Raw genomic sequence first — 18,609 nt, forward strand, 5'->3', positions numbered from 1 at the left:
CCTATCTACACCATTTCCTCTTTGTGGACCAACCTCTTCCTGTTTCTCCCAATACAAAGGTAGAAATGGCTATAACATATCGTTATGTTTTAAGTGCTTACAACTTCTAATTAAGACGGGTTATTATTGCCTCATCATAATCCCCAGCAAGCTGAAATGGTCTAGCCAAAGTCTATTTTCATCCTTGATCCTATTACATGTGGTTAAAGGAGGGATGGCTGCAAGAAGGACACATCCATCACTGCGGGCAAAGCACTGAGCCTGCCAGGGATAGGTAAGCTCTCAGAGAGGTGGACTGCCAACAACTGGGCAGACATGTCCCTCCTGCCGGCACTCTCTCTGCTTCAAATCTTGTAGAAAACAGACAACGCAAAGAAAACAAAGGGGATTTTACTACATTAGCAAAATATTATTATAAAGAACAATTTCAATGTTAAAAATATTAAATTTTATTTTTGACAGTTAAATCATCTGAAAGGCACAATTACTGGCAGTAAATTATTAATCTTTGCAATAATGTAGCGGACTGCTCAAAGTCATAGACACTGAACCACTAAGACCTTTAAAAAAATGTTTAAAAACACTGTATGGTTTAGATATTAAGTAGATTCCAAAAAGGTTGGTGTGAAGGCTTGGCCCAGAGTTTGAGGAACTATAAATAGGTAATTACATGATCAGGGTCTGAGTTCATCATGAATTATGAGGTATTAGGAAGGCGGATGGAGAATGCGGGTCACTGGATGCAAGTCTTTCATTTCTGAGCTCTTCTTTCTGTTCCTGACATGCTTGCTCTGACATCAGCAACTTTGGTCACCCACGTCCTCCTGCAGCCACAATACCTTTTTTCACCACAGGGTCATAGCAGGGGCAATAGACCATGAACTAAGACCTCTGAAAATGTGAGCCAAAGGAAGTCCTTCCCATTTTACTTTACTTATTTTTGCATTTATTGATCAGGTTTTCCTTTGCCCAGGCTGGCCTTAAACTTGCTATTTTGGAGCTTGAGGCTGGTTTTGAACTTCTGATCCTCCTGTTTCTGCCTCCTAAATCCTGCAGCTGTTCTGGGATTAAATACCCCACCCCATCTCACCTCCTCCAGCTAGGGTTAACCCAGGGCCTTGTGCATACTGGGTAAGCACTTTACCACTGAGCTGTATTATATTTCAACCTCTCCTTCTTTAAAATAGTTTCTCTCAGGTATCTGTCACAGCCAGATAACCAATAGAAAGTTATCTTTAAAATTCTTAAGACTTGATACAGGTAAGAACTATCAGACTTAGAAATAAAGCAATTTCCCCAAGTTCAATCACAGTTAAGTAGCAAAGTTGAGAACACACACTTTTGTTAAAAACAAATAAGCAGAACTCAACACATGATTCTAGCAATCATCTCAGTAAACTGGTACAAGTGGAAAAAAAGAAAACATCATTCATGGCAGCCTCTATTGAATTAGATCTTGGCACTTGTTAGTCACTGTTTTTTTTTTTTTTTTTTTTTTTTTTTTGGTTTTTCGAGACAGGGTTTCTCTGTATAGCCCTGGCTGTCCTGGAGCTCACTTTGTAGACCAGGCTGGCCTCGAACTCAGAAATACGCCTGCCTCTGCCTCCCGAGTGCTGGGATTAAAGGCGTGCGCCACCACGCCCGGCGTTAGTCACTGTTATACCACCCAGTACTTAACGTCTGCCACAGGAGTTTCCCAATACATCTACGCAAGGCAGTTAGCATGTATTTAGTAAGCGTCTAATCTACCACTTCAGCAGAATGTACCAAAAATCGTCTGAACATCAGGCACAGCGGCACAAAGCTTTAAGCACAGCATTTAGGAGGCAGAGGCTGGGGTAAAGGAAGGTGAGTTTGGGTCCAGTCTGGGTTACAGAGTAAATTTCAGGTAAATCTGAGCCATATAGCAAGATCCCGTCTCAAAACAGAATATTCACCTGCAACATTCTTACTGTTTTTTCCCCAATGCAGCTTTTCCTAGCAATAAACTTTAACTCTATATGCATGTCTCTAGCTGTGACTTTTGTTTAAGCAGTTTGTAATTCCAGAGAATTTCTAAACATTCCTAATTAATGGTCTTAGGCTAGAATCACACAGCATAAGGGCAATTTCCTCACAACTCCTTAAAAGATTATGGCTTTGCATTGATAGGTAAATAACAACTACAGCTTATTAGGAATTTTTTTTCACAAATAACAAATGATCCGCCTATGCTCTAACACCTGTTAAAAACCAGCTCGTTAACCAGCAGTACACGTATTTACTTGTGCTTACACCTGTATCAACTCAGATAAGGAAAATCACATTAGCTTTGATCCTTAACATCATTCCAGAAATACACTGTTTTCTTACAGTAGACTGCTTTCTACAACAACAAAAAAATTAAATTTTATTTCTACTGCTCAAAATTTTAAGTAATGTAACATTCTTTATAAATGCTTACACATTAATATAGGCTCCAACATGAATGTAGAGTCTCTTCTTTAAGGAGATGTTTTCGTTTGTTTAGTTTTTGAGACAGGGTCTCACTACGTAGCCATGGCTGATCTCTAAAACTCAGAGATCCCTTGCCTCTGTCTCCAGAGTACTGGGACTAAAGGTGTACGCCATGGTGCTCAGTTCAGTTAGGATGACATTTTCATTAGCAAACTCTTAGGGTTGTTGTTGTTGTTGTTGTTTGTTTGTTTAAATCCTCGGTGCGAGATAAAAGTTTTCATTAGACCTGGTCTAGTCTGGACTAAGCTTATACTAGGCTCAGCTAGAACAAACCAAATCTAGTCACACATCAGTTAGCCAAAAGTAAGGGATTAAATCTTCCAAGAACTCATGAGAATGAGACACAATCTCTAATTCTAGCTGGCATGATAAGGTAGCTAGTTGCCGTCTGCTTTAACCTTCAGAAAAGATGTAGCCAGGGACCCCATGTGGCAAACAAAAGACTCAAATCCTCCAAGTTGTCTTCTGATATATATAAATATATCACATACAATATATATCATATATCAAATTATATATGTGCATATATATACATAATACACACACACACACACACACACACACACACACACACACGGCGGGGGGACATGCTCATGAGCAAACAAAATAAATGCCCCCCAAACAGACTAAACTAAAACAAATAAATCAAAACCTCAAAAAACCTCAAACTTAAACAACAAAATAACAAACCACCTAATCAATAAAAAAGCCACAGAATTAAATAAATATTTCTCAAAGAAAGAAATACAGCTAATAAAAATTTTAAGAAGCTGCATGCACACTTAGATAACAGGGAAATAAAAAATTAAAACTATGGCAATTACCTTCACCTGAGTCAGAATGTTATCCTGAAAACACTCTAAGAGAGGAAAAACCATTTAAATTTTGCTACAGCCTAGTTCCTCTTGAACACTGGAAACATATGTACTGTTAAGAATGAGGGCAATTTGGGGCTGGTGAGATGGCTCAGTGGGTAAGAGCACTGACTGCTTTCCTGAAGGTCCTGAGTTCAATTCCTAGCAACCACATGGTGGCTCACAACAACCCGTAATGAGATCTGACGCCCTCTTCTGGTGTGTTTGAAGACAGCTACAGTGTACTTATAATAAATAAATCTTTGGGCTGGAGTGAGCAAGGACAGAGGGAGTAGAGGTCCTAAATTCAATTCCCAATAACCACATGAAGGCTCACAACCATCTGTATAGCTGCAGTGTACTCATATACATAAAATAAATTAATTTAAAAAAAAAGAATGAGGGCAATTTAAAAAATATCCAAACAACAACTTAACCTCAGATGTGCAAATCACAATGCAAAAAATATATGAAACAGTAAAAAAAAAGGAAATTACGACTGCTTCAAAATTTACTAATCTTGTACTAATGGCCACTAATGATAGTTAACTATCATTAAAATAATTCAAAAAAGAATCCAGAAAAATAATTCAAACGTGTGATTATAAGTGTGTACATAGAAACAAAAATGACATAACTATTCCTTTATTCATTTTGTTTTTTAAAATATAATTATATATTCCACTCGTTCACTTTCCTCCCTCCAACACCTCCTATATATCTCCCTTTGCTCAACCTTAAATTCACAACCTCTTTGTTTTGGTTATTGTTATGCATATTTGTTATATGTAACATATGCTCCATTTAGTGTTACTTGTATGTATATGATTTCAGGACTGACCATGTGGTATGAAATAACCAATCAGAGGACTTGTTCCTGGAGAAGCCGATTTCTCTCCTTTGCAGCATTCTTTAGTTGGCTGTTGTTCTTTGTCCAGGGATTGGACACTGTAAGACTTCTCCCTTCCATGTTGGATCTGAACAAATGAAACCCTGCAACTCCCATGCACACACACATCCAGAAACACTGGATGAAAACGCAGCAAGTTGGGGCTGGAGAGACGGCTCAGAGGTTCATAGATCTTCCAGAGGTCCTGAGTTCAATCCCCAGCAACCACACGGTGGCTCATAACCATCTATAACGGGATTCAGACTGGTGTGTTTAAGAGAACTACAGTGTACTCACAAACAGAAAATAAATAAATAAATCTTAAAAAAAAAGAAAGAAAAGAAAAGAAAAGAAAAGAAAACGAAAACTCAACAAGTCAAAGAAAAGGCCCCAAGGAGAGCCCTACCAACAGAACGGGCAAAAGAAAGGACAGAGTATTAGGATTTGAAGACAAGGAAGGTATTACTCAAAAGATGGAGACAATTACAAAGATATATTAATAAGAAAACACAAACAAAACATTTGTGATCTATAGGTCACTGTGAAAATACTAAATTCATGAATCACAGGCACAAAAAAGAACTGCACACAAAAGATACAAAAAACATTTTCAATAAAATAAAATTCAAAAAAGGGGTAAGGTATCCTAATTTGTAGATTATATGTAGATAAAACACACTGAAGAGTCTAAGTGAGGCTGATCAGTAAAGTGGCAGAGAATAAAATGCCTGCCTACGTGCTACAACAAACATGGGGAAGAAAGAAGAAGGAAATCTCCAACAGACAGCATGAAGGAGAGCAAGTTGCTGTAGAAGACATGGGAGAGGGGCACTAGACAGAAAAGTCTACAGAAGCTTCAAAACTCTGGAAGTTTGTGAGGTAGGAAAGGAGAAGAACTCCAGGGGCACCCTTTCTGGAGCGCCTCCCTCCTCAGGAGTCTTTCTGACTTGTTCTAAATCCATGTTTGTCCTGCTCAAAACAGGAAGACACAAAGAATAAAAACCCCAGCAGAGGCCGGAGCTCAACTTGTTTATGATCTGTGGAGAGCAGCCTCCTCAGACCCACGGTGCCGACTCACTGTTCATGGGCTTACAGGCAAAAACACCGGGGTCAAATTGTCCAGAGTGAAACATCATAAAAAGAAACCTTACTGAGGAATCTGTTCCCAGCAGAACACTTTTTTTCATGGTACTAAAAAGGCAAATAAGCTCCACAAAAGCTTTAAATCGTGGGGAAATAAGAGGATGTAAAAAATAACTTTTTGTGCATGCTTAGAACACACAAAATGTCTTCTGATATGCTGCAATGCCGACCTTTTCCATACCTTTGGATGTTATGGCTACATTCAAAGATTTACTTAAGACAAATTTCTTAGTCCAGAATTTTTGAAACAGCATTATAATAGAGTTTTAATGAATGTGAGAAATTATTTCATTTAGAAAACTATATGCCAAAGCAAGAATCACTGATCCTTCTTAATGGAGATGATACAACTTTATAATTTGATGGCATTTAGTAGTAAATTTGAGAACCTTAAATCAATGACAAACCTGTAACACAAAAGTTGTAACATCTAGTTTGGGGCATTTTACATTTTCAGTCTATTTATGGCCAACCCCAAAAAGATGTAGTCCATCTTCAATATCCTCAAGACCCAAACCTCTCATCTAGTTCTTTGGAAAATTTCAGAGAAGGACCACAGACAGTTTAACGGTAAGGAAAAAAGACCCACTTAAACAGATTTGAAGAGACTAGCTCAAGCAAAGTGCCAACTATACAATAAACAACTACAAGCCCCAATCCAAATTCAGCATTTCCTGCAAGCATCAGGCACTTTTTCGTGAGAGACGTTACTGCTAATCTGCTAAAACCATGGTTCTCCATTTTTATTTTTCAGTCCAGATCAGACTGCAAGTGCTGCTGCTTCTTCACACTAGAGCACTCGCAGGCTTCCCCTGACCTTTCTATCATGGCAGAATGCAAAGACTCCATTGGCTACAGGAATTCTCAACAAAGCTGGGTTCATGAAGGCCAAGATATGGATGAGAGTTGTATAGAGAAGAGGGCACTGATCATAGCAGGCGACACCTATATTCATGTAGTTCTGTTTGGTGACAACGTCACACAGTATGGCAGCAGCACACATCTGACATCCTAAAGGAAGACAGTGCAGAAAAGCTCTGTTGGAGATCCGAGGGGAACTATGTGTACAGATGAGCTACTGGAGCAGATAAAATGATGTGAAAATTTCTTGATACTGAAACTTAGCAACTTCCTGAAACCTGCTTTCACAAGGTCCTAAAGAAACTGTGTATTTGTTTTTACAGTTTTCTGGAGCTCTCTGCCTTGGGATTCCCTGAGACTGTGGCCTGGATAGATTGGAGGGTATTGTCTTGTAAAACAGTAGAGTTAGCAGTGATACTTTGCATTTTATTTCAACTTCACTTACAAGTTTTCTCTTCTAATTCTCAAAATAACCATTTCTCTCAAGTGGTTTAATGTGTACAAAAAAAGGAATTACTATAATAGTCCATTGCTATTACCTAATGCTGAGTTTCTGCAAACAAAAAACAAAAAACAACAACAAAAAAAAAACCCCAAACCAACTAAACAAACAAACAAAAACCAAAAACAAGAACACTTACATATAATTAAACTGCTTCCGATTACAGAATTAAAAGCAAACCGCTCCTCTGTATTCAATTATGTAACAGGGTGCCATGTAAGATGGACGTTCTGAAGCTCAGCTTTTTACGCTTTCTTACATAATATTGCTCTCATTCACTAAAAATGGCTCTTAGCTTTGGCATATCTATGAATGATACAGATTACACTAAAACCATGCTGATTTTGTGTGTGTGTGGGAAGGGGCTTTGTAGGAGTTCTTTCTTAAATTATTCCAGTATAACAGGCATGAAATGGAATAATTAAACTTCGGCCTTTCTTTAGGAAGAGTTCTAATCATAAGTGTTCAACGTGGAAAAACTTAAAAAGCCCATGTGGTGGTTTGAATGAGAAGGACTCCCATAGGCTCATATATCTGAGTGCTTAGTTCCAGCCGGTGGGACTGTTTGGGAGGGATTAGGAGGCATGGCTTTGTTGGAGGAGTGTGTCACTAGAGGGCTTTGCGGCTTTGTCATGCCCAGTCTCTCTCACTCTGCCTCCTACTTGCAGACAAGATTTAAGCTCCCAGCTATGGCTCCAGAGCCAGGTGCCTGCCATCATGCTCCCCACCATGATGGCCATGGACACACCTCTGAAACTGTAGCCAGCCCCCAATTACATGCTTTATTTTATAAACAGCCTTGGCCATGGTGTGTCTTCACAGAAACAGAGAAGTAACTAAGACAGCTCTGTGCAAATTATTATACAGTAAATTATTAGTATTCAGAAGTAATTGGAAAGCTCAAATGGTGGTGGGATGGCTCAAAAGGTAAAAGATAACTGCTGTGCAAACCTGATGACTCCAACTTGATCCTGGCTTCTAAAACTGTCCTCTGATTTCACATGCACACTGTGGTATGACTGCACACATGAGGGCATACACATGCACACACACAAATAATAAATAAAATAATTAAAAGTATTTTTAAAAGGCAACCTCATTTCCTGGTGACCTTAACAAGGAACATCTCCAAGTCTGTAGCTACATAAAGCTATCTGAATGATAGCTGTCTGTTTTGGTGACATGCAGATTACAAGTAACAACTACCCAGAATGCCAGTGCCAATGCAACACAGCAATTAAGAAGCCTACATAACTACTCTTTGCTAGCCTGTCTAACTAAATTGGCCAGTGAAACAAACCTTTAACCAGGTGTTTTAGCAAGACCTGTGGGCTTCTTCAGCAGGTGTAAGTCAGAAAGCCCAGTCTAGAAAATACAGACATATTTTATTTTGTTTAATTTAAATGAAAGTCTACAATACTTTCTTTTGAGGCTGTCTTTTCTGGAATCCATGAAAAATAATTCCTGATTTGAATAGAACTGGAAAACAATTATTCTGATGCTGGAATAATCACTTAGGTAAGCTGGGCAGAGCTAAGCATCTAGACTTGGTGTTCTGGTGCTGTGTGCCCTGGAAAAACAACAAAATGGAATGTCTCCTTGCTGAACTAGTTCTTAGAACGCCAAACAACAAAACAGCTTCCACTTTGGCAGTCGTAGGGTAGCATTAGAGATTTTTATAAGGAAGATGTGGGCGTGTGAAGTGCCAAAGAAAACACAACATGTTACTACTGTACTAGCAGCTGAGGACAGGTAAGACTTTCTGGTTTTGTCTTTAAACAAACCAATACTAACACAAAGTTGAAAAGTTGCATTTTAAGAATGATCATGTAATACACTCATAATTAAATTATTATACTGGAAGTGCTTTTATGTTATAAAGGTTTAATTTTACTTAAGACAGTTATTTAATATGATATATTTTTTAACACTTTAACAAATGTGGTAGGGCCAGGGAGTTGGCTCAGTGGGTACAAGCATTTGCTGTGGAAGCCTAACAGTCTTAGTTCAAGCTGCGAGGAGAGAACAGACTCCCAAATTGCTCTCCAATCTCCACATATGCACCATGGCATGTGTGTGGCATGAGGTGCGTGTGTACACATACACACACTAAGAAAGAATTATTAAAAATGTAGAGATATATGCAGTTGTTAGTTTATTAATATCACAGAAGTATCTTCATTCTGGGGAACAATGAATTTATTAGAATAGCAGACTTTCTAATTTAAAGTAAAATTTTGTTGAAAAAAATTTAAAAAGACAAACAGGGCTGGTGAATAGAGTGCTTCCTGCTTTATCAGAGGGTCAGAATTTGCATCCTAGCATCCACATAAGGTGGATGGAGTTAAACCTGTAACTCCAGCTCCAAAGGGCCTGGCACCTGCTTCTAGCTTCCTTTGTTACCCATATATACATGGACATGAATAAGTAAAATAAAACTTAAAAAAAGAAACAATAACAAATTGCTGGTGAGGGTGTGGACAAATGGCACCTTATACGTTGCTGCTGGGCAAACTAGCACAGTCACTGTTAAAATCAGCACACAGGTTTCTCAAAACACTAAAAATAGATCTCCATATGACCATCTGTACTTCTCTAGGGATTTACCCAAAGAACCCATCAACACAGCACAGAGTAATTCTACATCAATGTTTATTACAGCACTATTCAAGCAGCTAAGTTATAGATCCAACCTTGGGTAAAGAAAATGTATAATTTATAAATATATAAACTGGTTATCCAATGGTCAGCCCTGTAAACATATATACAAGTAGCATTAGGTAAACTGAGCAAGTTATATTTATGAATGTAGATGTGTGTATACATCTATATATGAATATAACAACAGTAATGAAAAAGAACGCTATTAACTTGAAAGAGAAAGGAGGCAAATATGGGAGGGTTTGGAGGGAGGAAATGGAAGGGAGAAATGATGTAATCATATTATGACCTCAAAAAAAAAGAAAGAAAAAATTATACTCAAAACATCTAACAAAAACAAAGTGTGGTACATACATAATGGATCTATTTTTCAGCATGAAGAATAATGAAGCCATAATATTTATAGAACAATAGATGCAACTGGAGGAAATGAGTTAAGTCAGCATCAGAAGGACAAATATTGTCTGTTTCCATTCTTTGCTTCCTAAACTTTACACTGATACATAAAATCAAGTTTATAGAGACATGGCAGCAAAAGTAAACCCATCTAGGGGAGTAGTGGGAGGGGAGACGGTGAGAAATTAGAGGGCAGGAAGGTAGAAGGGATGAAATATGTTCACCCCTATGTATATACACTACACTACCATGGAGAAAGAATATACACAATGAAAATTGTAAAAAAATCAAATGTGAAAGGAACTTAAATTTAGATCAGGGCAATGTATTAACTGTTCCTAGGCACAGGCATGTAGGCACACCAAGAATCACAGGCCCTGCCAGGTGTGGTGTACACCTTTAGTTTCAGCACTCAGGACACAGAGGCTGATAGATCTGTGAGTTCAAGGCAAGCCTGGTTCACATAGTGAATTCCAGGACAGTCAGGGCTAAGTACCAAAACCCCGTCTCAAACAAAATGAAATGAACAAGCAAACAAATTACAAGTCTGATGGCGTAAGTCATCAACTCGAATTCTTACTGTCTCTTAAGAAATGCTATCCTTTTAAGGGAGCTAGGGGCAGAGTTGTTCAGGTCTCAAATGAACCTTTGTGAGTTCCATTAAATAAAAAAAGTGTGCCCAGGGCCTGAAATCAGATGCATGCATGCATGCATGCTGCATTATAGAAGAAAGTAAAAACTATAGTTTTCAAACACATATTCACATTCTCAACACACGAAGAGGGTTCTTTCAAACATTTTTAGTGACTTCTCTCATACATGACTCATATAAACTCATGGAAGGTAGTAATATTAGGATTTCATTTAAAAATGATACTGATTTTCAGTAGAACCTGAAAAAAAATCCCATGGAGTCATATATAAATCTTTAAATATCAGCTCACAAGAATTCGAGGCTTCAAATTTATAAAACCATCTAAAAATCATGCTGAACCCAATTCACACATAATGCTTTACATAAAAAATATCCTGGACCAGGCATGTTGGGGCACATCTCTATTTGAAGCAATCAAGAAGCAGAGACAAGGCAAAACTCTGAAAATTCAAGGCAACCTGGTCTACATAGCAAGTTCCAGACCAGCCAGGGCTATACAATGAGACTTTATCTTGTGGGTTATTGTTTGTTTGTTTGTTTGTTTGTTTTGTTTTGTTTTGTTTTGACAGACAGGGTTTCTCTGTATAGCCCTGGCTGTCCTGGAACTCACTTTGTAGACCAGGCTGGCCTGGAACTCAGAAATCCACCTGCCTCTGCCTCCCAAGTGCTGGGATTAAGGGCGTGCGCCACAACTGCACGGCAAAACTTTATCTTAAAAAATAAAGAAATCCTAAGTCAAAAGTTGGATAGTGAGCTTTATAGCATTATGTTTCCAAAGTATTTAGTTAAAAATAATCAAATATGTTGCATATATCTCAAAGATTTCACTCTTTTAGACATGAGCACATACAACTACATATTGAATCAGAAAGTTATTGATATCTGACCTCTTTGAAACTGCAAAGAATGATAATTTCATACAGTTCAATAAAACAAAAACAAACAAGCATTTTCTTCATTGCTAGGATGCAGAAGAGAAAAACAAGCTTCCTGGCTCTTCATAAAACTTAACAAACTTGGACTGTGTGTTTCCAGGGACAGAGGTGGTCAAAAGCAAATAACCAAGTAACATATATAAGATACTACCTAGTACAGAGAATAACTCAGAAAGTGAAGGGAACAGAGGCTATAGGACAATTGCTATACCACAGTGGTAGTCAGAGATCTCAGTGCTAAGATTACAATGGTATTCTACAAGAGACAGTACTCTGTTTTGTCCTGCAATGACAAAATCTGGTCATTACCCTAAGTTAGCATAACAACCACAGCACTGACTAAACTTGCATCCAGTCTATACTAAGTACATGCCATCAAAATCCCCACAGTGTTCTCATTTCACATGCAACCCAAGTTTATGAAAACAGTTTGGTGTAGTTTATAGCTGAAAGAGTCCCCAAAGATGCATGTAAAGTTTTGGTCCCTGCTTGGGACTGCTGAGAGATAATAGACCCTTTATGAAGAAAGGCCTACCTGAGAGGAAGCAAGATTACTGAGGGCTCGCCTTAAAGAAACGTAAGAGCCTCTAAAAATCCCGTTTTGCTTCTTCTCCTTTTAAAATTTCCTTTATTTCATCCTATGAGTGTTTTGCTTGAATATATGTATGTGTACCATGTGCATGCCTGGTGCCTGGGAGACCAGAAGAGGGCACTGGATCCCTCTGAGCTGGCGTTATCAATGGCTGTGAGCCACCATCCATCCAGGAGCTAGGAACCAAGCCTGGGTCCTCTGTAAGAGCAACAAGTGCTCCTAACCACTAACTCAGCTCTGCAGCCTGATTTGCGTCTTGACTGCTGTGAGGGAGGCTGCTTCTTCTCCCAGTGCTCCCACACAGTGCTCCCACACAGTGCTGCCTTGTCAGAGACCCAAGAGGATTAGGACAGATGACCAAAAGCTGAAATGCCCCAACTGTAACCAAAACAAAGCTTTCTTTCATAGGAATTGATTATCTCATTTTATCAGTGATAGAAAACTAACTCTCACACTAACTCTTTTAATCCTTTTCCGTCTAAGAAAGACTTACACGTAAGACCATATATAAAGGCAAACAGTTTATTCTTACATCTTCTGAAGAACCTGGGACATGACAACGCCGTTCGTTAAGTCCTCCGCGGTCTGGCACGGTGCATCCACATTAAAGGTCTGGATCTGAAGGAAGGAAAGATCTGATGGTTAACTAATAACTATAGTAAGATTTTACATTTGTGTGATTGTCTCATCTTGGAGATTGAAAACAAATTTAAAAGATAATCATACATTTTTCCCCATAAAGGTAAAGGAGAAATCGTGGTAGACATTGGCTGACTTCTCATCGTATTAGTCACAGATGACGGCCTAAGACGATGGTCCCTCAGTGCCTCCACCAGTGATAACTGACTCAAGAATAAAATAGGCAAGGACAGTGTGGACCAAAGAGATATTTGTTGGAGAGCAGAATCAATTTCTTATTAATGTGAACATTATTTGTGTTGCGGCACTTACTGTAGCAGCCATTACTTGAGAAACTAGTCTCTCATTTTATTATTATCGTGTGAGTGCAGGTGCTTGCGTCACAGTATGCATGTGGAGGTCAGTGTAGGAGTTGGTTCTCTCCTTCTACCATGTAGGTCTAAGGGACTTCACAAGACTTGGGGACAGGCACCTTTATTGACTGAGACACCCCACCAGGCCAGAAGTAGGTCTTAAGAGCTATGGAGTGGGCAGTGGAAGAAAGAGGAGGGACACAAAGAACTAAGTCTCTGAGATAAGCGTTAACCACGGAACTTAAAAATATGAAATCTACTCTGTAGAATAAATGTATTACTTACGCCAAGCCAGGTTGAGATTTCTGGTACTCAAGGGCAAACATCTTTACATGGATATAGATTTCACATCATCAAATTGTCATCATTATGTTGGATATTCAAATATATACTGAATCACAACCAACTCTGTATTAGTTACGAGACACTTAAGAAATGAGCCTAAGCAGGGCTTAGGGGCACACACCTGTAATTCTAGCACTTGGAAAGTGAAGCTAGAAGTTCAGTGGTTCAAGGCCACCTGAGACCAAAAAAAGGAAAAATCAAGGGCAGCTTCCAGGGATAGGCAGTAGTCCAACCTGGATTTAAAGGAGAGGAAACCACTGAGGGTAGACAGATGAAGGCCATCCTGGTACAGAGCTGTTAATGTACTATGTAAGCACTGTAGGATGGATGGACCAAGATTGCAGCTGAGATGATGATACGTTGTAGGGATGAGAGGAAGCCTGGAATGGATAGGTAGAAACTATAGGAAGAAATGGAACAGAGAGGAATATAAAATATGTGAAAGACAGAACTAAAGGAAGAGGTTTTGTTTGGCAAGACTCAATAAGCCACATGGAATTTATCCTAAGAGTAACGGTACTTTGTAAGTAAAGGGTAAGCATGAAAGTGAGATCTGAACTGCACAACACCAACCTGGATGCAATCTGAAGGACACACTGGAGGGGAAGATGCAGGAAACCCTGCTGCGGCAGTCTGTAACACTGGCAAGGCTCACCAAGATAGCAACGATGGAAACCCTTAGATACACCCAGGTGACCACCTATCTTTTTTATTATTGGGTTGGGGGGGGAAGCCAGATTAATGTATATATTCATTTAAAAGTTTTTTAAAAAAATATACATTGCCAAATAAATCATGAAGTAATATATTGTTATTAAAATGGATGAATATCTGCTTCTTTGTACCATACCATCCATGAAAGTCAGGGTCTCATGTAGCCCAGGCTACCCTCCAACTCATTATGTATCAGAGGTCATGGTGACTTTGAGCTCCTGATTCTCCTGCCTCTATTCCAAACAGCTGAGAAAATATCTATTAACAGTACAGTTATAACTTCCTATTTTTATACAGGACAGAGTCTTCTAGTTATTGAGCAGGCTGAGGTAAGAGGATTCTAAATTCAATGCCAGCCCTGACATACAGTGAGACTCCATGGGGTGGGCATATAAGAAAATGAATAAAGGGCACAAATGAAACAAACGAGCATCAGCTCAGGTCTTGTATATGCTAGGTTAAAAACTCCACAGCTGGACAGTGGTGGCACATGCCTTAATCCCAGCACTTGGAAGGCTGAGGCAGGCGGATTTCTGAGTTCGAGGCCAGTCTAGTCTACAGAGAGAGTTCCAGGACAGCCAGAGCTATACAGAGAAACCCTATCTCTGTATACCCTGAAAACCAAAACAAACACAACCAAAAAAATAACTAAAAACAAACAAACAACTCGACTACAGAGCTATACTGCCATCTCATTTAAAATTCTGACTTTTTTTAATGTGGAGGAATGTTTCGCACAGATTTGATGTCTGTGCACTATGTGCATGCAGTGCTTTTAGAAGCTATCATATCTTCTAAAAATGGAGTCACAGACAGCTGTGAGCTGCAATATCGGTGCTCAGAGCTGAACCTGTGTCCTCTGGAAGAGCAGCCAGTACTCTTAACTGCTGAGCAATCTCTCCTGCCTTTTTACAATTTTCTGAAACAAGAGTCTTGCTAAGCTAACTATCCTTGAACTCACTCTGTAGTTTCTACAAACTTTCAACTTGCAATCCTCCTGCCTCAGCCTGGTAGCTGAGATTATAGATCTGTGCAAACAAATTAATCTCTGTTAATCTATTTTAACAAATAATTCATATGTACCTAGGCACTAATTTTAGAATCTGGAGACCTTTACAGTACTGACAAGGTTAAGTAATCCAAGTTCTTCTCCCTTCTACGCCAAACTGGGAATGGAACTCGGCCTCATGCATGCAAGGCCAGTATGCTAGTATTGAGTTACATTCCTACTCAGGATTACAAAACTGCCTCTAGGGGCTGGAGAGATGGCTCAGCAGTTAAGAGCACCGACTGTTCTTCCAGAGGTCCTGAGTTCAATTCCCAGCAACCACATGGTGGCTCACAACCATCTGTAATGGGATCCGATGCCCTCTTCTGGTGTGTCTGAAGAGAGCAATGGTGTACTCATATACATAAAATCAATAGATTAAATTAAAAAAAAAAGAAATTTCCTCTTGTCAGTCAGAAGAAACAACACAATAAAAGCAAATAATTTCATGTCTTATTTTTATTTATCTAGACACAGAGTTTCATGTATTTGAGGATGGCCTGAAACTCACTATCAAAGACAAGGATGACCTTAAACTCCCTAATCCTCCTGTCTCCACCTCCTGACTGGGGGGATTAGAAATTATAGGTGTGCATCACCACATCTGGTTACACATTGCTAAAATAAGGCTTTGTGCAAGCTAGGCAAGTACTCTACAAACTGGGCTACATGCTTAGTCCACAGGAAAGAATTTTACAGAAGGAGAAATTTAACACTATCTGGTGTGTTGTCGGCTGCACCCCGCACCCTTTGCTCTTAGGACTAACAGCTACATTTTCATTCTGATTTTTAAGACAGAGCTTCTAAACACTTATTTTCTGGTTTGAACCCTTTAGGTGCATAAGTACTTAGGAGAATTGAGAACACTGACCTCTATAAACTTATCGACCTATCAGGTCTGTGTTGTAACATTTCAGGATAGCAATACAATCAAACAGCAAGATAACTGCACTTAACTATGTTAAAGCACAGGATTAACTATGGTAAATCCTGAAGGGTCACAATTTCTTCTTGTAATTTCAAGAAGCTCTGAGAACGCATTCTATCTTCTCCCCAGTCCAGCAAGAGCACTAGAAGAGGAATGTGTGAGGTCACATAGAATCAGCAACTCTGGGGCAGTGGTTTTCTACTAGGAGTGATTTTGCTCCCTAGGAGAGTCTGGAATAGCAGGGTAAGTACTATTATTTTGTAAAAAGAAGACAGCAATGCTTCTACTAAATCCCCTAAAATACACACAACAGTGCACCTAACAACTACAAAATTCAGTACAAAATATCAAATAGAGTAAGCTTAAAACCCTGCTCTAAAGCAATAGTTCTCAAATGTTGCCTTGAGGTTACTAACTACACATTGCCTGGTAATATGTTAGATCCTGTCCCAGGCCTACAAACTCTAGCCTCAGGGCCTAGTAAACTGGTTTGATAAAGGTTCCAGGTGATGTTGATCAATGAGTATGTATGAGAACCACTGCTGGAGCCAGCAACCACCAAGTTACTCAGACTTTCCCCAAGTGCTTTAAATCTTTGTACTTTAGAAATGTCTATTCTCTCATAGAGGATCAAATCTGTTGGTAGGATGGAGTTAGGCAAAGGAGGGAAAAGTGGAATGGGAGGGATTCTAAACACTAGTTGCATTCCACAGGCCCCCACATAAGTAATATGAAAATAAGGACACCTAAGATGGCTGCAGCGTGGGGCTGGTGAGATGGCTCAGCAGGTAAGAGCACCCGACTGCTCTTCCAAAGGTCCTGAGTTCAAATCCCAGCAACCACATGGTGGCTCACAACCATCCGTAATGAGATCTGACTCCCTCTTCTGGTGTGTCTGAAGACAGCTACAGTGTACTCACATATAATAAATAATAATAAAAAAAAGATGGCTGCAGCATTCCACAGAAGTGAGCCACAGCTACGATTCTTTTCCCACAGTCATCAGTGCTATCAGGTCATCATCTGATAGCACTCTAGATTCTTCCTTTTTAAATATGTTTTAAGACTAAGTATATGTGTGTGAGTGTTTCACCTACATGTATGTGTGTGCACTACATGCATGCCTGCTGCCCATGGAGGTTAGACAGGTACTAGATCATCTAGAACTGGAGCTGTACATGGTTCTGAGCCACTATGTGGGTTCTAGGAACTAAATAAATCAAGGTCCTCTGCAAGGGCAACAGATCCTCTTAGCTGTGGAGCCACCTCTCCAGGCCCTCTAGATTCTTTCTCATGTTCCAGTTTCTTGGGTAACTGGTTGGGATTATATAGGTCAGTTGTACAGTTAAAGCCCAACGCCCCAGGTTTAATCCTCAGCACTGTTAAAACAAACAAATTAACCGCTAAGACCTGGGAGAATGCAATCATTTTATCATGATTCACACAGAGTTCAAGAAACTGGGCTTGAGCAGTACTGGATTGGGTTACCCATCTTTGAGCTACTGTCATGGGGGGATCCCATGGGTCCATAAAAACAATACAGGCTGTTGTCACTGGAATTAAGACCCTATTACTAAAGACACCACATTTCTAAGCTGTGTAAGACACAGACAAATCAAGCTGGTGTTGACCTGGAAGTTTCATCCCCACTGGCTAGCTTTCATAGTGCAGGATGGTGCTACGTTGGCTGCTGGGAGAGAAAGTGAACAGTCTTACCCAGCTGTGAACCCTTCGACAAATGGATAGATGACCACTGATGTAATAGTGGCATCAGTGTTTTAGTATGCAATTGTTTTCTGATTGGATCTAAGGCCCACCCTACAAGACAGAACCATGCTTTGTGTTGTTAACTGGGCCAAGAAGACATGCTGGGTAGGTCATAGACCCTAGGAGAGAACCTACTAGTTCTTTGCTAGATGGACATAGTATCAAACTGCCTTCTAAATAGTCACTTTTATACCCACTGAATAGCTCAGCTCCCAATCCTCCCAATAACCAGAGAAGCTTATTTCTCTAGAGAAGGGCAATTAATATGAAGACTCACAACTGGTCAGTACAGAGAATAAGAAACTGTGGAGTGTGTTCAATGCTAACGGCACATCTATATCACAACCCTTTCTCTTAAGACTCCAGAGAGCACTGCAGAAGAGGGGGCAGAAAGACTCTAAGAACCAGAAGGTGTGGAGTGCTGCATATAAGTGTTTTCTGGATATGACAGGGATGGTATACGTAAGAATCCACAGTGGGCTATGCTGAGGCTGTATGCCCAGGATCTGCAGAAGAGCAAGTCAGCCAAAATTCTAGAATGAATGGAGAAGAGGTCATTTTGCTGAGAAGCTACCGGAGGCTGGAGGGGTCAGTCTGTTTTCTCCTGGGGGGCAGTCCCTAGTAGATTATCCCTGCTCCAGAAGACAGATCTACCCACATAAATACTGGCAACACTAAATGGATTCAATAGGTTAAAAAGAAAAAAGAAAGAGTGTGTATGAACTTGGGAGGGACAAGTGGTATTGAGAAGAGGCGGTAAACCTGCCCAAACCACACACCCACACACGAAAGAAATTCTCAAATTAAAAAATAGAGCCCAAATAGAGAGAA

The 18,609-nt window shown here is 39.6% G+C and overlaps 1 protein-coding gene and 1 pseudogene across 5 annotated transcripts in view; one reads left to right on the top strand and one right to left on the bottom strand.

Moving 5' to 3' along the window:
- The window catches only part of Hook3 (hook microtubule tethering protein 3), a 98,198-nt gene that overhangs the window by 76,799 nt on the left and 2,790 nt on the right, over positions 1–18,609 (bottom strand). For all 5 annotated transcript variants that reach the window (NM_207659.3, XM_006509150.3, XM_006509148.3 and 2 more), the window contains exon 2: positions 12,517–12,602. In NM_207659.3, the coding sequence (NP_997542.1) occupies positions 12,517–12,602 (86 nt within the window). The remainder of the gene's footprint in view (positions 1–12,516; positions 12,603–18,609) is intronic.
- On the top strand, positions 5,397–6,009 carry Gm18364 (predicted gene, 18364; annotated as a pseudogene).

This window comes from Mus musculus, chromosome 8 (genome assembly GCF_000001635.26).
Source record: "Mus musculus strain C57BL/6J chromosome 8, GRCm38.p6 C57BL/6J".
Taxonomy (NCBI): Eukaryota; Metazoa; Chordata; class Mammalia; order Rodentia; family Muridae; genus Mus; species Mus musculus.